This window comes from Mytilus edulis, unplaced genomic scaffold (genome assembly GCF_963676685.1).
Source record: "Mytilus edulis unplaced genomic scaffold, xbMytEdul2.2 SCAFFOLD_1379, whole genome shotgun sequence".
Taxonomy (NCBI): Eukaryota; Metazoa; Mollusca; class Bivalvia; order Mytilida; family Mytilidae; genus Mytilus; species Mytilus edulis.
In genome coordinates, this window is record NW_027268490.1 from 1 (window position 1) to 23,673 (window position 23,673).

Genomic DNA, 23,673 nt, shown 5'->3' on the forward strand with positions numbered 1-23,673 from the left:
TCAGAGCTGAAGTCAGGGTGTAGAACATCAATATCGTTATAATGAGATTGTTGAACACTTGTTACTGTATGCTCTCTCTGTTGCTGTATAACTTGTTTATGTTTCCTCTTTCTGTATTCTCTCTTCTTTTTAACCACCATTTCCTCCTGCGAATATTGTATATATAAGTATGATGACTGTATAGTTCTTTCTTGAATTTGTTCAATTTATTGAAATAAAAAAGGGATGAAAGATCCCAAAGGGAAGAGTCTAACATTCAATATGCAGGTAATCAAAAAGGACCTACTATATTTTTTTTAACAAGTTCATTTTCTTAAGTTCAAGGATAATATTATTCAAACATTTAAATTGAAATATCAGTGTTTTCCATTCGGCATTTAAGCCGGGTGTGCCGACCACCTTCTTTTCAAGCCGACCACCTTTCCATTATAGGAGGTGGTCGGCTTTTTTTTCAAATTCTGGATTTTTTTCGGTTCCGCACCGTAAAAATTTAAATACTAATCGCGCCTCGCAGTTTGTTTTCATTGACAAAAATGGCGGATCGTCAAATTTAAATGTTTTATTGATTATTAATCTCTTATTAATCGGGGGAATGGAAAGGCAGATGACGATGGTGATACGGAAAATTCTAAGCCATATAAGTCAACTAAAACGGATAGTTGAATTGAAATTGTTGAAATTGAAAAAAAAGTATCAAAACAACAGAAAAGGCACACAGGCCATTGCGAACAATCCCAAAATGAGGGATATCCTTTAAATGAGGGACTGTCCATCAGGCAAGATGTTATATTACTGTTGAAGAAAAAAAAGAAAAACTTAGATTTATTAGCTTAAAAGGGGGGAAATCGTTTTATTTGGTACAACTTTTCTAAAAGAGTGTCCATAATAATAAAAAGGCCAGAAACAAATATGTCCTCATTTGTTTCTCTTTAAATGTATCCTACATAAAAGGGATAGTCATTACATGGAGAGGTTACCCCTCATCTGTTTCTCTTTAAATGTACCCCTCAAAAAAGGGATAGTCATTACATTGAGAGATTACCCCCTCATTTGAGGGGTGGCGATAAATATGAAGAGGACTTTAAATGGATAATCGTCACAGAAGTACATATTACTGTTCTCTGTGCCAAAAATACAGCACTAAAGCGAGGAACAGGACAGAAACTTGGTTTGGTAGTCCATGCATTAGCAGACTTCATAGGAGGAGGGAGTCCTGCAAAAGCCATTATGATCTGCTATCCGAGATGCACAAAACTAATTTGTCAAATTATTTAATGAAAGGCTAGCAGTGATAGCAGAATAATGGTTCAATTCCATTAAATGTGAATACAATACTTATCCTTCTATTTGTGACCCCAACCCACAGTAAAACGGAAAAAAATAAACCCGGTTGAAAATGTTAAAAAAAATCACCCGGTTGCAAGTGTTTTTTCAAAACACCCACCTTACCTTAGTGAAAAAAGGAGAACACTGAATATTAAGAAACATGGCTCCTATTATTATCAAGGAATATAATCATGCACTGCAAAATGCACCACTAAATTTTGCAGTTCCATCAATTTTTAATAATTCACAATAGAGTTAATTACCTATTTACAAGAAAATTTATTGCAAGAATAAGTTTATACAAACCTGACTCCAACCTCCTCCATAGGTATATGGTGATAAAAATGATGGCATTTTGTGTCTTAATGCTTCTGCTTCTTCCAACATTTTACCTTCATAATCTTCTGCTGCATACCTAAAATACAAAAGCATAGTGGTGTCAATGACAAAAATTTTAAATTTAATATAAAGGCTATTATCTTCATTTATTAACATTGTACCAACAATTTTATTAATCTCAAACACTATCTTTTTTAGTAGAGATGCAGGTTAACTTATTTCTCGAGCCAGAATAGGAATTATAGTGTTTAGCTTAGTACACATTTTCAAAAGGCTTGTATGCAAACTTTGGCAAAATCAGGAAATCTAGTGTCCACTGAAATATGATGATTTCTTTATGAACAAAAAAAGATAATATCAACAAAGTTAACGTATATGAATCTACAGTATTCTAAATATTTGAATACCCAGGTTTACTGTTCGGTAAAAAGATCTTAGTTAAAATTTATTTAACATTTATAAATAATAGAAAGGGAACATATATACCCACACTTTTGTGGACATCCACATTTTCTTGTTATTTTCTAAATATTTTGGCTGTTTATTATGATGTATTTACCTTTTATCTACAACCTCTATCGTTAACTGAACCATTTCTTTCTTTGTCTTCTCTCTTCTTTTGATCATTTCCAACAGTGTTCTGGAGTATAAACAATAAACTATATACTTTATCTGACAGGTAGATATTAACTTATATAACCAGTATGTTAGCCCTACATCTGAAACACATAAACTTCTGTTTTTATAAATGTCTTATTTTCATTTTTATATGGATAATCCTACCTAAAAAAAATAACACCATGTTCCTCAATAACTGTTTTTATTTTGATTTGTATATATATTTTACAACATGTACATCTGTCTCTTAAACTACCATACTATCTTTTTATGATGCATCACTATATAATGGTAAATCAACTATGTGGAAATATCTGGGTTTTTTAGTGTATGTGAGGACTTCAAAGAAGATTAGTTTTACTTTCTGTATATTTAAACAAAGAATTATTATTAATACTGTAAGACCCCAAGAGCAGAAATCAGTAAACTGAGCATACCGAGAGCCGAAATATGACATAAACTGTTTCAATTGACCAGGAATAGATTCAAAATACCCAGTGAGCTATGCTTTCCTAGTCTGCTGGATCCAACAAGTTTCAAAATGGTGACTTCCAATTCAAATTGATTAATTTTGATAGTATAACTTTTGAAACTTACACAGCTCTGTTAAGATCTCTTCTTAATTTCAACATTTTTTCATAAGATGTTTCATCATTCTTCCTGTTCTGAAATAGAAATAATCATATTACATAATTTCTATTTTTACCAATGTCAAAAAATGTGATATGCTCATATATGGCTAACTTATTAATCACTATTACCATAACATCCTAATGTTAAATATAATTCAAATGTTTTTTTAAGGAATGACTAATATTTTTTCTGTCCATGAAGAAATAACATAAATAATGTGGTGCACACTGATGCGGGTTATTCTAAAGTGTGCACCATTCGAATAGACAGAAAAAATATTACAATCATTTCTTATAATTTAATTCTAAATTCTATTTTAAACGGAGTAAACCATGAAAAAACGTTGATGACGGAAACGTGACAAAATTATGTCTATGAGCTGATAAACAAAACATCGTTAGCCAATCAGAAGACGTGTAACATTCAAAATTAAATTATATTCCAATAAAATATTCTCTTTCTACCAACCTTTCTAGTCTGCATCTTTTCTGTTCTTCTTCTGAATGCAACATATGGATTATTAGTAGTTGATCCATCTCTTTTTTCTGTTTTCACTTGAAGTATCAAAGGATGGGCCTAAAAAAGAATTCACAGACTTGCATTTACTGACAACTTTAATTGCAATGTTTCAATATTTTGTCTTTAATACCATTATTTAAACTAATGTTAATTTCACCAAAACCATCTTCGCTAGCCAAGGGTTAAAATCTTGTCCACCTCTCTCTACCCTTCGCAGATAAAACCAACTTTTGTGATTAAAATTTAAAAGTCATACTCATTCTGAAATTAAAGAACCTTAGTGAGCACGCTCACATACCCCACGTCCCCACATTGTCATTGGAGAAATTAAATAAGTGTAAGAAAAAAAAATTGTATAAGAAAAAATATTGAATAATAATTTCCTGTCAATATGCACATCAACATAGTATGTCCTTATTATCTACAAAATTTCATGAAATTCTGTTGTGTGGTTTCAGAGGAGTTGAGATGACAAACTGTTGCAGAAGTACATTGAAGCAAGTAAGTTCAAAGAGATGTAACTCCTAGAAAAAAAATTGAATCGTAATTTCCTGTCGATATGCACATCTACATAGTATGTCCTTATTATCTTAAAAGGTTTCATGAAATTCTGTTGTGTAGTTTCAGAGGAGTTGCAATGACAAACTGTTGCAGTAGTACCTTAAAGCAAATAAGTTCAAAGAGATGTAACTCCTAGAAAAAAATTGAATCGTAATTTCCTGTCGATATGCACATCTACATAGTATGTCCTTATTATCTACAAATGTTCATGAAATTCTGTTGTGTGGTTTCAGAGGAGTTGAGATGACAAACTGTTGCAGTAGTACAATAAAGTAAATAAGTTCAAAGGCGGGTAACTCCTAGAAAAAAATTTAATCGTAATTTTCTGTCGATATGCACATCTACATAGTATGTCCTTATTATCTTAAAAGGTTTCATGAAATTCTGTTGTGTAGTTTCAGAGGAGTTGCGATGACAAACTGTTGCAGTAGTACAATAAAGTAAATAAGTTCAAAGGGGGGTAACTCCTAGAAAAAAAATTGAATCGTAATTTCCTGTCGATATGCACATCTACATTGTATGTCCTTATTATCTAAAAAGGTTTCGTGAAATTCTGTTGTGTAGTTTCAGAGGAGTTGCGATGACAAACTGTTGCAGTAGTACATTAAGCAAATACGTTCATAGGGGCGTAACTCTTATAAAAAAAATTGAATCGCAATTTCCTGTCGATATGCACAACTACATAGTATGTCCTTTTCATCTGAAAAGGTTTCGTGAAATTCTGTTGTGTGGTTTGAGAGGAGTTGCGATGACAAGAAACAGGACTGACGGACTGACAGACGGACGGACGGATGGACGGACGGACGGACGGACGGACGGGTCAAAAACATTATACCCTCCGCAACTTCGTTGCATGGGGTATAATAACATTTTTGGTCGATCTCTTTTCAGTAAATATGGTTGTGACTTGTGATAAAAATTTTGTGAACTGAAAGTGTACATTGATATTTCAAGGTTGTGTAAGAAACATACCCATGAACTTCAATTAGTTCATTAAGAAATTTAAATTTTCTCCAAATATTGTCCTATGTTGCAATTGTCTGATTACATTTTATACAATTACACATTACCATCTTAAAAGAGAATTTTGAATTGTTGCAGTTAGTTACACAATGTAATCATAACAACATGGATCTGAAAATCTAATATTTATGTGCCAAGGGTAGAGGAGGAACTTCACTCTTGGCTGGCAAAGATGCACCAAAACATACTCATACATTATGTCAACAAATTGTTCAAAACAAAACACCCAATAATCAATAAGCATACATGGGCAATATCCTTTATTTCATTGCAAATTTCAATGTCAAGTATTAATATGTTATATAAGAGTAAAATCAAATGAATTTTACCTTGGGGTTCTTCAATAAAAGCATACACAAGTCCCAGTGCACTTTCGAATTTCAAATCCTTTTAACAAATGTATTCTGTGAAAATGTTAGTGAAAATCTAAAATTCCCATTTATGCTGTTGCCCAATTTTAAAGCGCAAGCGCCTTACCTGTGAACCATATATGTTTTAAAGGAGCAGCCCTTTAATACCTACATTATTTATCTAACATGTCTAAATATCTCTAAGTAAAATCTTAATTGGACCAGCTGAAAGAAATAGTTGATATTTATTTGTAGGTATACTACCTTATCAATGATAGGCAGAATAAAACAAAGGGTAAGCAATGAAAAGAAGGGATTCAATCTGTAATACAGATTCATTAAAGCTAAGCTATACCTTTCACCTTCCACTGACAAACAGGAGGACAGAAGTGTACGAGCAAGGATAAGGCTTACCAAGCGTAAACGTTTGTTCAGCCAATAGTCGTACACAGCTATAATGAGATCATCATCTTCCTTGAGCAAAAGTTTGGCTTCTTGCAGTGTTACAACCTGAAAATAAACAGAAAATACAAATGAGTTGTTTTATGCAATTAACAGTCATAACATCAAATCAATTGTTTAACATCCTAAAAATAAATCTATTATTTTTTTTTGTCTGCTTGCACATACGATTAATCTACCAATTGAAACCTTTCAAATAATTTCCCTGGTCCCATCCAATTGCAGAGTCAAAATTGGGATGTTTCATCAGAACCTCAATTAAAAGGTCACCTCTGTTGAGCAGTCACTTTCGATACTTCCCATGAGTGAACAAAACCTACCTGTTGACCACTCCCCTTTTCTAGTCTGTCCATCATCTCTTCAAACTTAAGTGCAGAGATTTCCATCTTCTTACTTTGATGTTCTACCCAGGATTCATCCTCACTATCCATATCATAATCCGGTATTTCTTGTTCCATACCACATGCTAAAATACACATTTACCCATGGAGTATAACACAATTAAAATCAGTGAAGTTGGCAGTGTTAACAAGAAAAATTACTTGACAATACCAGTAGTTTTCTTATATTCATTGCAATATCAGTGTTTTCATAGCCAACTTCTTCCAGGGAAGCTACAATTACAAAACTGTCACTTCTTGCAAGTTAAAATTCAGAATACTGTTATTGAAGATTTGAGAATTTTCATAATTCAGGTGACTACAGAGCCTTTGATACCTTATTTGTAGAACATATTTTCATGATATGGTAAAATGATAAAAACTTTTCTACTTACCCTGGATATGAATATACTGTTTAGTGGGCTTAAATTCTCCTTTATACAACTTATCATAATCTTCTTTAATGGTCTCAACATCAGGTATAGGGATGACAAGAGCATCTGCAGTACCATAAACTTGTTGGGCTGATAGGTATCTTTGGAGATGATGTTCCTGCAATGGGATAACAAACCATAATATATATAAAATACACATGGAGCAAGTAAGGGAAAGTTATTTTGCCAGGAGAATAATACTGCAGTTCAAGTAAGTATACAAATATAAAAAAGATATTTATGCAACAAGAATTACAAGTCTATATCTGTCATCATGGAGAATATTCACCAAGTTAACAATGAGAATTGGTCTGAATGTCAGTTTTGAAAAATTTGACATGCAGAAAAGCACTTTCTATTAAAAATAGTATTGCAAGGCTTACAAGTCATAATTTGTAGGTTTATGGTATGAATCAAACTTTTACATCTATGTGAACGGTATATCATAAATCAGGATGCAGCTTCATTAAGTTAGTTGTTCTAGACCCCATACTGCAAATGGTACAGTAGCTAAATGGCTGTGAAGGGCAGATCTAGTGGATTCTTAATTCTAGAGTTATTAGATCAGTTAAAAGCCATTAGAAACCTATTTCAGCTACACATGAGCAAGTACAGGGATGGATTGTTGTCTACTTTACACTGGCAATTAACATGAATAGAAAACATGCTTTGTACTAGATAGAGTCAGTCTTGGAGTTTACTGAGCTAGTTACCAAGATATATCCTGCAGGAATATACAACACCCTGTGCAAAAACATTATTCAGACTCCAGGCCAACTAGTCTTTTCTTTTCCTACTTGATGCTGTGTGTTTGGCAGGAACAAACACACAACAATTGTCAAGTATTTAGTTTGTCTTAATCTATTAAACCTTAACCTCTTTCAATCAGGGACAAGAAAACTACCTTCAGGGTGGTTTTCATGAGTATATAAAACAAGATCCACTATGATATCCTAACCAAACTCTTATTTTTTTTAAACCAACAGTTAAATTTCTTTCATTAAAAATTGGGAAAAATATATATCTTCATCTGTATTGTTCTGGACAGCCATATTTGTTTAGTTAAACCAACAACTTAATCATGTTAATGCTGAAAATTATCAACAAGAATAGTGTTTAAAATTTCTGATTAACTAAGACAACAGTGACAACAGTGACAAATGACTAACCAGCAATATAGGTAAATGCAATAAAAATATGATTCTGGAACAGGATAAGGATTAGGCTATTTCTTAGTTTGCAACCAAAAAAATGTTGCCAACATACCAACCCTACTTTTTCCAGGAATTGACAGTAAAAAAATATTTGTTTATAGGACTAATCGGTGGCATCACTAATCTAATACAAGGGTGCAAGATTATTTTAGCTGCCCCTGTTTTCTCAATACATGTATGATGTACGTGTTGGGACATTTTTTGGATTGTGTTTCTACCTTGAGTACATATATATATGCTTCCTCTTATATAACACTTTCAAGATCATAACACTTACAACATATCTTCTGTACAGATCACTTAGAAACGTTGTGCAAATATGGTATGATCTTTTAGATTTTGATTTTTAGGGATTTCTGGGACATGAACATGCTTGTAAATCAGTCAGCTATTAGAGGATATGCAGTTTTTCTTTGATAGAAAGATGTTTACCTCAGTGATTCTTATTATTTTTCAATTAGAATTTATCAGCAACAGAAGCATATGAAGAAAGACATACATTGTACCACTATTCCTGCAATGAAGAAATTATGCCAAGTATCACTAAATGAGGGAAACATCTTTCCTGCAAAGTTGTCCTTTAGCCTAAAGTTGTGTAAATGAAGTCACAATTGATGCCCCCTGGACATTAAGAAAACAAGTTTACAACAGTCAATAAATCAATCTATGCCAATAATATGGAGAATGCATTAGTTTCCACAAATCAAAAAGTCAGGGTTGAAGGCCCAAGGCAAAATTGCTGTCCCTAATTTTTCGCACTCTACCACTTTCCAAATATATATTAATTATGTTTTGTTTAATGTGTTCTTGTCCAGAGTCTGCAATCTATGCAAACATATTTACCACAAAGACATTAAGCAAGGAAGAATTGAAGTAAAAGCACTCAAACAACGTCGTACTTGGAAGGGTCTTCCCAATCAAGACGAGATCGCTGGCAAAACTAAATTCACCAGAATTTAACTCCCTTCTCTAATAGGATGAGTTGTCAAGGCTTCGTTAAGTTTGATCGGACTACTATGGAAAAAGTGAAAAAGTTGGTTGAAAATGAAAGTGGCGTACTTGTTATGATGCATATATATTTATAGTTTAAAGATCTCTATAACTTTAGATCCAACTAAACACTTTCTTTAGATCGGATTGAAATCGTCACAAACAACTGTTACTGTAAGTTTTTAATTATTTTTTTCATTGCACAATACAGAACTTTCGTTTTCCCATTCCCCACGTGCCAAACAAAAACAAAGTATCACGTGACATTCTAATTATAGACATACTAACTATTAGGTTAATAACCCAACAAAGATCTAAACATACAACTTAATGACTAGTTAGATTTATTCATTTTATCAACTAAGGCAATTAAAGACAAGAGTTCAGATAATTTGCGCTCATATTAAATTAATCCAAGATGGCGACTGCCGGAAAACCGTAACCAACACAAAGCAGCGTACCGTTTCTTCCTCTTTCTCCATCCCGGTCGGCATAGCAGGTACCGATCTGTTTATGTTTGCAAAATCAGGGAGGTCGGGAATCTCTTCGGCTCTGTAGACAGGCATGGGCTTCGTGGCGTCCAGCGCCCTAGCCCTAAACGAAACCTTGCTCATCTTGCTGACCTCGTTTATGCTAATGAGCTTCGTCCACGTCGTTGCCTTCCTTCTGGAACGACTTAAATGTCTTACATACACCAATAAAGCATATTAAGAAATCTACCAAGTTACAGTACACATCACTTAACCCTAATGAATAGTTTTTGTCTCAAAATAGTACTCCAAAACCTGATAATAAATTCATTTATCACAAAATTTTCTGAAAATCCATCATGGCGGCCATGAGTGCCCGTCAAAGCTATCCCAGACGGCAATGCGGTATTACGTACGCAAAAGTTTCATTGAACAACAAAGTACCACGTGGTAATGAGTAAAACCACTTTCAATCATTTTCAGGAATATTTAGTAGTATTTCAGAATTCATTTATTCACAGGAATCCTAAGTAAGTTTCATATTTTAGCGTGCCGAACAGATTTTCGTGAATGTAAAATGGAATGCATAGAATTTCAAAATTTTACATAGTAGGCGGAGTCAATTTACTACGAACAGTGACGTGTCAAAAATTCTCACGGTAAAACCATTATATTTTTACCGCCTGTTCCTTTGTTTATTAATTTCTCAAGAAATCATTTTTATGAATAGTCAATTGAGAATGAAATGCCTCTTTTTGTATTTTTTTTAGGGTGAAAAATCTTAAGCTGACACACATGATTTTGATGGGAGTTGAGTATTCAGAGGCGGATTTAGGGGCGGGGGGGGGGGGGGGGGGGGGGGGGGATGGGACAGGGTGACCGGCCTCCCCTTTTTTGGAAAAAAATTTGGTTGCTTATATAGGGAATCACTGAAGCGTGACTGGAGCGGGCTCCCTCTTTAGGTCAGTCAGTGGGCCCCCACTTATGAAAATTTCTGGATCCGCTACTGGTATTGTCAGTATTTAATATAGACTTGCTACATGTCCCTTCCTAATTATGTTTTTTTCTTTTTTTTCAATTTTGCCCCTTTAATAATTTTACTGCTATAACTAGGAGATTACAATTATACTGACATTTGCAGGAGGAAGGTTTCTCCAAGGGCAATCGGTAGGCTGGCACTTAATTATCAGTAAACATATAAATTAGTAAGAGAGAAATAAAAGAAAGGGAATTGTAACAAAGTTTATATTTTATAATATAATAGTTTTGATGATTTTGTATGTATACTCTTAAAGAAGTGTTTTGTGTTGTTTTTTTCGCCGTGGCCTTGTCAGTTTCAATTTGTAATCGACTTGAGTGTATGAAGCGTGGAAGTAACGCACGCTTCTCTGCCCCCCCCCTTTTCCGGCAATATTATATAGCATATATTGACCCGTAGATAATAATATTATCTATGATTAATCTAGTCTCGATTATCCAGACGCTCCATATGCATAGTTATTGTTGGCTGTATGAACTCATGATAACTCTGGTGCATCGAGACTATGATTAACCCAACGGGATTTGTATATACAAATCTTTGACAGAACCCTATAAAGTCGTGATAAAAAAAGAAGCTGCGCGTTCACACCTTATACGATCGTTATTCTACTTGACCCATCCAAAAGATGAAATTCTTAAAGCTATGCTAAATCAAAATTAAGTTTGAAAAGATTAAAATAATGGAATCTGGAGCGATATCATATTTTCATTTTTTTTTTATTTAGAAGTTGTAAGGTTACTGAAACAAGAGTTTCAAACACACCGGAAAGTAAAAGGTGTACACGACTTGCTTTTTCTATTTGTTTTGCATACCTGTATATTTTATTTCAAGAATAGATGTTTTTGCCAAAGGTAAATTCAGATCACTGCTGCATCATTCTGATAGTACTTTGTCACCTTTACGTAGAATTTTATCAAATTGTTAGTTTATGAGCATGTGTACGTATCTGCAAGAAAAAAATATATGATATACAAATATGTATGAGAAACGGTTATGAACGGTGCATCGGTCTGTTTTTTCGTTCTGTTTAAAATATAAAACATTTAAAAAAACATTAACTTCACCGTTAAGGTTTTGAAAAATTGAGGCAACACCATCACCCATATATATTTTTTTTTCATTATGATTTTATTTTTCAGAGTATAAGAAATGGCAACAAAAATTGCAATAATACCAGGTAACGGTGCCGGTGATGTTTTTTGTGCAAACTGGTATGGATGGATGCATAAAAAACTCAACCAGATTTCAGGCGTTTCATGCGATTTACGAAATATGCCTGATCCGGTCACAGCAAAAGAAACAGTATGGATACCTTTCATGCATGACGAAATGACATGCGATAAAACAACGATTATCATTGGTCATAGTTCAGGTGCTGAGGCTGCTATGAGGTATTCTGAAAAATACCCAGTTAGGGGAATTATCCTCGTCTCTGCATGCGTGACGGATCTTGGCGATGACAACGAACGGGAAAGTGGATATTATAACAGACCATGGGAATGGCAGAAAATTAAATCTAATACAACCTTTGTTGTTCAGTTTGGATCGACAGATGACCCATTTATTCCATGGAAGGAACAACAGCAAGTAGCAGATGGACTTGAGAGTGAATTTAAGAAATACAATGACAAGGGACATTTTATGAACTCTTCTTTCCCAGAACTATTAAATGTTGTTAAGGAGAAATTACATTAAATTGTTTTGTCACACTTTTGGATTGTTGCTGTTTGCTTATTTTATACATACATATTTATTATATTAATGATAATTAAGAGACAAAATGACACAGAAATTAACAACTATACGTCACCATACGGCCTTTAACAAGGAGCAAAGTCTATACCGCATACTAGTCAGCTGTAAAAGGCCCCGAAATGACAAATGTAAAACAATTGAGCAAAGCCCATACCGCATAGTCAGCTATAAAAGGCCCCTAAGTGACAGATGTAAAACAATTCAAATGAGAAAACTAACTAATTTATGGGGGGAAAAAATGAACGAAAAACAAATATGTAGCACATCATACATCACCTACTTGATTTACAGGCTCCTGACTTGGGACAGGCACATGCATACATAATGTGGCGGGGTTATACATGTTAGCGGGACCCCAACCCTCCCCATAACCTGTAACAGTGGTGTCACAGTACAACATAAGATCGAACTATAAAAATCAGTTGAAAAAGTCTTAACTCGTCAGATGGATATACAAATAACATACATCTAAAAAAAAACACAGATTAGACGTGACCTGGTACGTGTATATCCCAACAACAAAAAGACACTAAGTACTGATCTGAGAGTACACGAAGTTACTGACAGCTAGTTCAAACCCAATAACAACTAATAAAAATAAATCATGCATCTAGGACTAAATTATCAATCAGTATACACACCCAACAGCAATGCCATGCAATTACATGTATACTCAAACGAAAATGGAAAGGGGAAATGTGTCAAAGAGACAACAGCCCGACAAAAGAGCAGAAAACAGTCCAAATCCACAGATGGGTCTCCAACACAGCAAGAAAATCATGCATCCGGAGGCGAGCTTCAGCTAGCCCCCTATATAAACAAAAATATGCGCTAGGTAAGAGAAAATGGATGTACAACTAAATGCCTTGATGCGACTCCTTGATATGACAATAATGTACTTTTTTGTACAAAGTAATATAACAAAAATACTCAAGTCCAAGAAAATTCAAATGGAAAGTCCATCATCAATCGCAAGGTCAAAAAGCTCAAACACATTAAGCTAAATGAAAACAACTGTCATAATCCTGCCTTATTGGTACAGGTTTTTCCTTATGTAGAAAATGTTGTATTAAACCTGGTTTTATATCTAACGCCTCACTTGTATGACAGTTTAATAAAATTTCATTATATTTACAACAATGTGTGGTAAAAGAAACAGACACAATAGGTTTAAATGTCAAAAATGTGGAACAGCAATCACCATTGTGTTATAACCTTAAGCCTGATAAACAAAGCACGTAAACAAAATATGAAAGACATGAAAACAAAAAATGACTAAAGCACAATAACTAATTGTTTAAATACCGATCCACGCCAAAAAGATATTTCCAAAATTGGAATAAACAGTAATGTTTAAAATATACAAAGACAAATGAACAGAACACTATAACACGCTGCAAAGATGAACAACATCTGTAGCTAGAATCTTTACTTCAAGACCATCGTGTATTATTTGTGAAGTTGATACGAAATATTTATCAACAAGGTCTTGGTATCTTTAAATGAACTTTTGTTAAAAAAAAAAAAGACGAGACGTTCTTTGACATAACCTTGGTTCATCAACTTGCTGCTCAGACACTGCATGGTGAGATGATATACATTATGAGTAGCATCTACAAGCTCTTAAATACCAAATGAATAAGGAAATGTATATCCTATATGCAGGTGAAGTTGGTATATTGCTGCAAAGTTGGGGGAAATAGTTTCAAAAGTAAAATCGTCTTTTTTGTTTTAGATTCTGATACTGAGTTGACCGCTTATGTCAAATCCGAGGTAAAGTCTAAACATGAGGCAGATGAAGCTTTTTCATTTTACGATTTTCAATTTACATATGTGATTGGCTCACACCGAACAGTAAGTTATAACGGGCCCAAAAGATGACTAGTGTAAAACCATTCAAATGGAAAAAAACCAATAATATATATTAAAAAACTGAGTAACACTTATCAACCACATCAACAAACAACAACTACTGAACATCAAATTTTAATTGACTTACGACAGTTCTCCTGTGCAAACAAATGCAGCGGGTTTAAACATTTAATAGTAGTAGGGTGCCCAATCAACCGACGAATATTATCAATTTGCCTTAACGGAATAACGCGCGGCTATATTTTATATCATTGGAAAGAGGAGAACAATCCTCATCGAAATAGCGTTGTCGTCGTTGTCTGCCGTGGTCACGTTTTTTTTAAATCGAGGTCAAAGGTCAAAGCCAAAATTCAAGGAATATGCACAGTCACTTTTAGATTGCTTGTTTCTCTTACGTGTATGCGTTTGAAGCAAAATAAAAACGACGAATTTATATAAAAATATCTTTGTATCAAGATTTAGAACTTATTCTATATTTTTATCGCCAAAAAATGACTTTAGATTGACTTTTTTTTCATAAAGGGTGCAAATTTGAAATTTCCAGACAGCCTGTTAATTAACAGTGACCTTGACCTATTTCAATTTAAAAATTTCAAATTTTTGTATTCAATTCGATACAAGTGGTATGAGTGCCAATGAGACAACTCTCCATCCAAGTCCATTATATAGGTAAAGTACGGTCAACTCGGAGCATTGGCTCACACCGAACAGTAAGTTATAACGGGCCCAAAAGATGACTAGTGTAAAACCATTCAAATGGAAAAAAAAAATCGATATAAAGATATTTTTTTTAGATCTTAACTTTAATAATTTGTAGAAAACAAGATGTGTTTTCACGTCTTTCAATAGTAAGGTGTTCGTCAATTTCTAGGTAAATATAAAATTTCTGTTATTGGGTGTGAAAGAGCATATACATGTATTATCATTTGTTTCGAAATTTGTGTAACATTAACTTTAAACTTGGTTCAATATAAAGCTCTGTGTATAGTTTTGCTTTACAGAAGTAAAAATAACTGCAAACGGAGAAAAAAAATGGGGGGGGGGGTTTCAAGTTATGAAAACAAAACGTCTATTAGAAACAGGTAAAACACCCCATCCTGCATATACAGATGACTAAGTAAGCAACAATTGGCTATAATGTTTACAATATTCCGAACATATAATAAGGGAGAGGGTTACAGCACCGATGTATATGACAGGAACAAGTCATTCTTCTTTACCCATTCGAACTGAAGAGCAGAATGTTAAGGTTTTGTAGTTTTGCTATATGCATGGAAGACATCAAATTTATGTCTAGAGTGAAGCTCTTATTACACATTGTTTAAAAGTAAATTTACAAGGACGTTTGACCAGGGAGAAATTTTAAATTATAGCCAATTTTACACTGATTTTGTTTAGGTCACAATGATCTATTTTGAGTTTTGACTTGAGATAATTCAACCTAAAACCAAGATCTCGAGCTGCATTTATAGATCCATCGATGTCACAATTAGATAGGTTTGACCTTCATCTGGGTTGTCCTTTGAGACTAAAAAACAGTGCGCTTATTTATCCTAAACAGGGATGACGTTGTATCGCATCATGTTACAGCATGTGCGGCTGGTAGAATGTCACAGATGGCAAAGTGTAAAACCCGAGACTTTTGTATATTTCGAGGACAGGCATATAGCGCGCAAATCTTGTGTGCAAGTTATAGTGCCTGTTTGAAACCATAGCTCATGCGTATTCTGCATGGAGGGGGAGTAATGAACGCATACGATCAGAACATCTGTATCTTGTGACTTTATCATTATCATACCCTTGGTTCCTTTCACACCGAACTCTTAGTCTACATGAATAGCGTGAACAGGCGAGTATCTACTTCATCGGGCGTACAAAATGATTCTTAAAACCTGAATACTCCTTCTGAGCAAATGTATGGTCCCTTGAATTAAGTGCTAGCTAGATAAATGTCTTCCTTATGTATCATAGTAACTGTTGATCTACCATGATGCTGAACAATCGATTTGCCAAGAAATCTGAGTAAGGCCAGATAATTCTCACTGACTCAAAGAAATATTTTCCAGTCAGTAACCTTCTATTTATGACCTGAAACACTTTTACAGACGAACAAGAACTTGATTTAGCTTTAAAATAACTGCAGTTGTGTCTGCTAGTGTAAGATTTATAGCAAGAATCATGGTACAATATTTTGTAATCATCAGTTCGTAGATGGTCTAGGTCTGAAGCATCATGCAATATACTAAAATATACATGATCTTTCCGTGCTCCCATAGCCTCGATAAAGCTTTTGTTTCTGCTAATTCTTCGCATATTAATAGGCAATAACACAGTAGAAGAACCTGACATACAACACACTTATCCCATTGAATTTCATTCCCTACTTCGTTTAGGGCTTGGTGATCAGTTTAACAGGACTGTGAATGTGTGCCATATTCCGGGTCTGAAACGTGACCGAAGGATTTGATTTGTTTGTTATAATTATATCAAAACTATCAATTAAAAAAGCAATATTAAACTAGAAGGGCTAGGATGAAATTTGAAAAAAATAGGCAGGACAGGAGTTTTGAGTAAAAAAAAGGCAGGATGAGACACTTTGCAAAAAAAAGGCAGGATGACAATTTAGGTAAAAAAAAGTCAGGATAAACTAATAAAAAAAAAGGCAGGACCGAATAGAGTGAAAAATAAAAAGGCAGGACAGAGATTACAAAGGCTAAAAAAAATGCAGGACAACATTTTTCATCCTAGCCCCCCCTAAAAATCAAATGGTAGCTCCTTAATGACCTGATAGTGTTACATATTTGTTTTTCGTTCATTTTTTTACATAAATAAGGCCGCCTTAGTTTTCTCGTTTGAATTGTTTTACATTGTCTTATCGGGGTCTTTTATAGCTCACTATGCGGTATGGGATTTGCTCATTGTTGAAGGCCGTACGGTGACCTATAGTTGTTAATGTCTGTGTTATTTTGGTCTTTTGTGGATAGTTGTCTCATTGGCAATCATACCACATCTTCTTTTTTATAAGCTACAAAACGATTAACGGCACGAGAAAAGGCGTGTTTGAATCAAGACAGAATAATCAGTAAATTTGTGTTTTAAATTGCTATTTTCTTCTCACCGATTTAATAACATTACACGAAAGATATTTGGCACACATATGAACCATGTCTTATTGATGTAATCAGAGTAAAAATCCTGCGAAAGTTACGCGCAATAAATTTTCTTTCGTTCAAAATGAGGAAAATTTTAGCTAAAAAAATAGTCTTACTAAAACTCTAAAAAAACTTATACTTAAACGTTATAAATCTTTTCAGCTTTCGTAATATGATAAGTTTAATTTTTAACCTAAATGATGAGTGTCATTTAAACAAATAAAACAGAAAGCAATAATTTTATTTTCCGTGTTGAAGATGGCCTGGCCTGTATGATTAGGTATCTTTGGGTACCCACAAAATTTTGAAAAACGTGGCAGCTTACGACGACATTCATGATTGGAAAATATAATGATTTTCCAATAGTTTGCATACGGACTTTTTTGGTCGATCATTTACAAAGTTTTTTCAACTTTTGAATTCGATGCTTTAAAGTATACATGATTTAATTGAATGTTTCTAACATAGTTGAAACAAGTTAGTCAGAATCATGCATTTAATGTTTTTTACAACAAATGTCCAGAATACTTAAAAAAATGTTTTTTTCAAGACTATACGGACTCCATTGCAAATAAGTGTTTTTGCTTTCATGGACCAGCCTTCAGACACTTGTCAAAAACAAGAAGATCAAAGAAGCTAGATTATTTAATTTCAGATATATTGATGATGTTCTTTCCATTAACAATCCGAACTTTCTGATTGGGTTTCATTAACACTGTGCTTAAACGGCTGTGGGTAACTTAAGTTACCCACAGCCCAAGATGGCGGACTCTAAACTCGTTGATATTTAATTCATACAAAATGTACCTTTTGCGACGTTTTTCATGCAGAATGTAAATATTTATAGGATTATTGAATAAAGAAATGACTAACAATTACCATAAATTTGTTAATATAGAGTTTACTAAAGCGCAAGGTCAACTTTAAAAAATGCATAAGATGTCCGTAACTTTCTGATCGAAACTAAGCAGACTGTCCGTAACTTTATTTTTAGATGTGGGTAACTTTTGATTTAAAATTTTAAGAATTATAATATTTCAACAATTAGAAGACAATTAACATCATATTTGTAACCTTCGCGGCCGTTTATACTACTCATTCACCACCAAATGTGATTTTAATAACGCATCATACTTACACCACAGTAGTTTTATGTGGGGTTTTTGGTACTCCATCCTGGTTATGGTTTGAACTTTTATTTACTGATGTGCGTCTTATCGACGTTTTTCGCTTGTCAGACCAAGGCTTTTCCATACTCTTTAATGTTTTGAGTTTAATTATATGTTTGCGGTTTACCTTCACCTTTGTTTCTTTCTATGTGTATTTTGATGAATACTCTTTGAAGCGGCTCGGTATTTATACATCCCACCAGTTAGTTATAGTGTTATAATTTTTTGAATATGTTTCCTAGCATGTTTTTTTTTCTCTCTTTGTATGTTATCAGGGGTTGTTAGACTATTAAATTACCCTGTTGTCCTACGTAGTTATTTATATTTTTATATACTATGTCGAATTTTTACACTATGTTGACTGCTCTTTTCCTTTTATTGTCACTGACTTTTACCTATTGTGTCTTTTAGTTTTATTCAGTTTAATGAGATTTAATGCAACTTGCATACAAATGAAATATGCAGCTAGCTGTAAAACTAGGTTTATTCATTTATACAAAATGTCCTTTTTAAAGTTTTCCCATTTACTGTAAATCTTGGCCAGGGTGCCGCAATATCACCGTGCGCAACGTCCCCGTGTGTCCAGATTGACACCCCTTTTATTTTACTGTCAATGCTGATGGGATTTGTTTTTGTGGGGATGAGAGAAAAGTGTTTTTGGCTTTTTCAAAAAGACGGAAAAAGTTTGTGCACTTAAGTCTCGTATAGTCTATCCACTGCATGCCTGGGCAATTTGGGTTCCCCTCAAAAATCCCGGATTCACGCTACCCTTGTCGTTGCTGGCCGAAAATCAGTAAGTGTATACATGCTACATGTATGTGTAAAAAATACTTGTGTAGTCTACTTGTTCAAAATAAAAACGAACAATGATGTTTCAACAGTTTATCTGCTATGATCGGAAACAACCCTCCGAACTAGGCGATTCGGGTACCCCGACGTTATACAAAATGAGACCCGAGTTTTGCGGATTTATCGTGATTTTTTTCATATTTTTCCCAATTTTGTCTTCCATCGATACAATGAATTATATCATACTAGACATCTACTTCGTTTTGTGAATATGTATTCGATGCAATCTCTATCATCAGTTTAAACATTACATCCGCGTATGTCGATTCTTTGAAAGTTACGGACATCTCTATTGGTATGATGAAAAAAGTTACGGACAAGTTGTTTTGAAGTTACGGACAGCCTAAGTGTTTTTTTAAATCGTGCTGTGATCGTTTATTTTGTAGAATTTAATCACCTTTCCAGTTTAGGGGTTTCCCTAAACGATTAATACAACTTTTAAATTCAGTTGTTTAATTGATGCATTCGTGGTATTGTTATTCTATAGAAGAAAAGTATCTAACCGACGCAAGGCGGCTCCATCTTGGGCTGTGGGTAACTTAAGTTACCCACAGCCGTTTAAGCACAGTGATTAATATATCCCCCAGAACTAGAAACAATTAACAGACACGACTACCTCCACCTCATTTTTAGACTTATACCTTGAATTTGGCATAAACAGTCATCTCAGTACCAGAATTTATTGACAAACGAGACGATTTTAATTTTGAAATTATCAATTTCTCCCACCTTAGTAATATACCAACTTAACCTGCTTATGGGATATACATTTCCCAACTTATTCGATATTCAAGAGCTCAAGCAGCTCCTACTCAGACTTTGTAAAACGTCACCAGTGTCTGAGCAGAAAGTTGATGAACCAGGGGTATGTCAAAGAACGTCTCATCCTTTTTTTTTTTTTTTTTTAAAAGTTCTTCGGAAGGTACCAAGACCTTGTTGATAAATATTCCGTATCAACTTTACAAATCATATATGATGGTCTTGATGAATAGATTCTGAGTACTGACGTTGTTTATCATCCTAATAACGTGTTATATTGTTCTTTTATTTGTCTTTGTTCTATTAGTAATATTATCTATATTGTTTGGTCTGTTTTCTGTGATATCCATTTGACGTGGCTCGGTACTTATACATCACCGTCTATGTGTTGTTTGTATTATCTTTCATTTTTTCTAGTGTGTTTTGTACGTGTGACTTTTTATGTTTCTTTGGTACATATGACGTGGCTCTGTTCTTTTGGAAGATCCTTCAATTATGTTATTGTTCTATTATAATGCCATTATGTTATTGTTCTATTACAATTTTGAAAATACTTTGAACGACAAAATTATTTTACTCGCGTACTGTTATTAACCATATGTAGATTCTTAAAAATTCTAAAGAACTTCTGTATAATTTTAAATCTCGGTTTTTTCTTGAAATTAGTTTTTACAAAACTTTTGATTTTTCAACCCTGTATACCACAATTCTCCATGTGAAATTATAATTTTGAAAATACTTTGAACGTCAAAATTATTTTTATATTTATTCCTATGTGTCGTTCACATTCTGGCATCTAACACGCGACTTTACTAGATTTGATGTGAATGCAGTCACAGGACTTCAAATATTTCAATCCTTTATGGGTTGATTTAAAATACATTTAAAGTAAGCAATGAATGATTGTGTGTTCGTTAAATTTGATAGAAGCTTTTTGTGCTTCTTTGTTATAGAATATTGTTTGTTTTTGTTCTAATTGATATTGGGACACAGTAATGACTACTGTACCCAATATTTGACAATTTTACCAATTATGTCTGTTTTGTTCACGCATCATTGTATATGTGATGGAATTTGATGCGACTGTGAATCAAGTGAAAAGTTTAGTACGAAAGCCTTTTAGGGCCATGCTAATTTACTTTTTACAATTTGATATAACAAATTATTAATTTTATATAACAAATTATTAATTTTATATAACAGATTATTAATTTGATATAACAATGTAATTATTTGATATAATAGATTGTCAATTTGATATAACAGGTTGTCAAATTGATATAGCAGATTACCAATTTGATATAACAGATTATAATTATTTGATATAACAAGTTATCAATTTGATATAACAATTTATGATTTTGATATAACAAAAAAAGAAACTTGATATGTCAAATTACTTATGCATGGATTGGGGGTTTCCCCTTCTCTATTTGATATAAAGGGGGAAAACATAAAGGCCTAAATGTTTTTTGCATTACTCATGATCTGAAATCCTCAACCTATATATACAACATTATTAAGGTGCTCAGATCGATTATACATGTGTGGGTTTTTTTTTAACGAAAATTGATGGTCGACAATCATTCAAAATCTAACGCATGTTTCTTTATTTTAAATAAAACATTTCCAAATAAAAAATACATGTTAAAAACAAATGTATGGAAGACAAGTATATTAAAGCAGTGATGAATTGAATGATTTTAATAAGTCCTTTCATGCTCCTATTAAAATGATTAAAGCAAAATGGCTTTTGTAAGAAGGGAAAGCATTTTTTTATCCTTGCATGTTCCAATGTTCCTAGAAACGCCAATATCTCAATAGAACTCTTCGTTTCGCTTAGACTTGAAGATATGCAATATAAATTGATCAAATAGGACCCCTTTTCTCTCTTATATGTGTCCGTTCTAAGACACAAGGTCCCATGTACAAAATTGAGAAACTATTCCTGAAAATGTCTCATAAAAGGGGGAGGAGGGTTGGTTATAGAAACATACAATCTGTTAACTGAGTTTTGAAAATCCAATTAGATATTTGTCACTGGACGTCAGATGAAAAATCAATTAATACACGAAATGCGCCAGTTTGGGTTATGCGCAATCTTTTAATTAATCATTATTGTAATAAAATCATACTATTGGTAGAGAAATTCACATTTTCTTTTTATATTAAATTGATAATTTGTTAATTTGATAATTTGTTATATCAAATTGATAATCTTTTATATCAAATTGTAAAAGTAAATTAACATGACCCTAAAAGGCGTCCGTAGTTTAGCGCTATAAAACCAGGTTCATTTCAACATTTTCTAATTTGAAAATGCCTGTACTAAGTCAGGAATATGACAGTTGTTGTCCATTCGTTTGATGTGTTTTATCATTTGATTTTGCAATTTGATTAGGGACTTTCCGTTTTGAATTTTCCTTGGAGTTCAGTATTTTTGTGATTATACTTTTTACTATCATTCTTTTCATTGAGCGAAGGATATGTTGTTGTATTTTTCCTTTGCATCAAATCCAACTCTGAACTTTAAACCAAGTTCAAAGTGGATTGTTCGTCACCAAGCTCTTAAATACCTGGCATTTTATACCATAACAGTCCTGAATGCATTGTTTTTTTCATCATTAATTTATGACCTGAGGCATGTTTATATTCATGACAGCAATCAAATTGGCCATCCGCTGATTTCTTAAAACAAATTTCCTTCAAGTATATATGCCATAAACTGTTTGATATGGTATATACGCTGATAAGCAAGCAGTTTGTTTTAAGTGTGTGTCTAGTTTGTTGAAACAATCCTGCAAGTTTCGTATTTAAAAACAAACTGGCACGTCGTTTTAGGTAAAGTTAAATCTAGCAATTGAAAACCAATGCAGAAACTGATCCATTGTGAACAAGTAGTATTATCACTGAACTAGTATATATTTGTTTATGTGTCAGATGAAGGGAGCCTCTAGGTGCGGGAGTTTCTCGCTGCTGCATTGAAGACCTTTTGGTGACCTTCTGTTGTTGTCTGTTCTATGGCAGAGTTGTTGTCTGTTCTATGGCAGAGTTGTTGTCTGTTCTATGGCAGAGTTGTTGTCTCTTTGACACATTTCCCATTTCCATTTTCAATTTTAAGGATAATATAAAAAGAAAATTAGGAACATTCAAATGTAGTGAACCATCCTGGATGGTCTGGATGCTTATAGTTAAAGTCACTATGAACAACCAGAATATTGTTTGTACTAACACGAGGAGCACCACGAGTGCCACCTGTGGAATAGGATCTTTGTACTCTTTCTGGAGCACCTGCGATCAACCAAGCTTTTGGTTGTGTTCGTTCTGCTCAGTCTTTAGTTTTTAGTTTTGTGTACTATTATTTTGTCTGTTGGCCTTTTATCTATTTTAGCCATTGCGTTGAAAGTTTATTTTCGACTTATGAGTTTGAATGCCCCTCTGGTATCTTTCTCAATTCTGAGTAAATGCATATAACATTGAGGTCCATGTGCAAGAATTGTAAACATGGGTCGTTACGTTATAGACACGAATCCATAATTGAAACATGCTTGACTTATCTAACTTATACAAGTACAAGTTAATTAGGATGCATGGTAACAACCATGATCGACTCTTTGATATTAGAAAACAAGAATGTGTCCATAGTACACGGATGCCCCACTCGCGCTATCATTTTCTATGTTCATTGGACCGTGAAATTGGGGTCAAAATTATAATTTGGAATTATAATTAGAAAGATCATATCATAGGGAACAT

At 33.6% G+C, this 23,673-nt stretch overlaps 1 protein-coding gene and 1 pseudogene across 1 annotated transcript; one reads left to right on the forward strand and one right to left on the reverse strand.

Moving 5' to 3' along the window:
• Positions 1 to 7: 7 nt before the first annotated feature.
• LOC139507587 (enhancer of polycomb homolog 1-like) lies at positions 8 to 9,709 on the reverse strand (the record flags this gene model as incomplete). The annotated part of the gene is made up of 9 exons (XM_071295808.1): positions 9,311 to 9,709; positions 6,607 to 6,763; positions 6,152 to 6,297; positions 5,784 to 5,879; positions 3,385 to 3,492; positions 2,881 to 2,948; positions 2,225 to 2,305; positions 1,633 to 1,741; positions 8 to 146 (listed from the first exon to the last, which is right to left on the reverse strand). Coding segments are annotated over exons 1-9 (1,057 nt in total), but the record flags the coding sequence as incomplete, so codon positions are not given.
• Positions 9,270 to 12,073, forward strand: LOC139507588 (serine hydrolase RBBP9 pseudogene; annotated as a pseudogene).
• Positions 12,074 to 23,673: the final 11,600 nt, after the last annotated feature.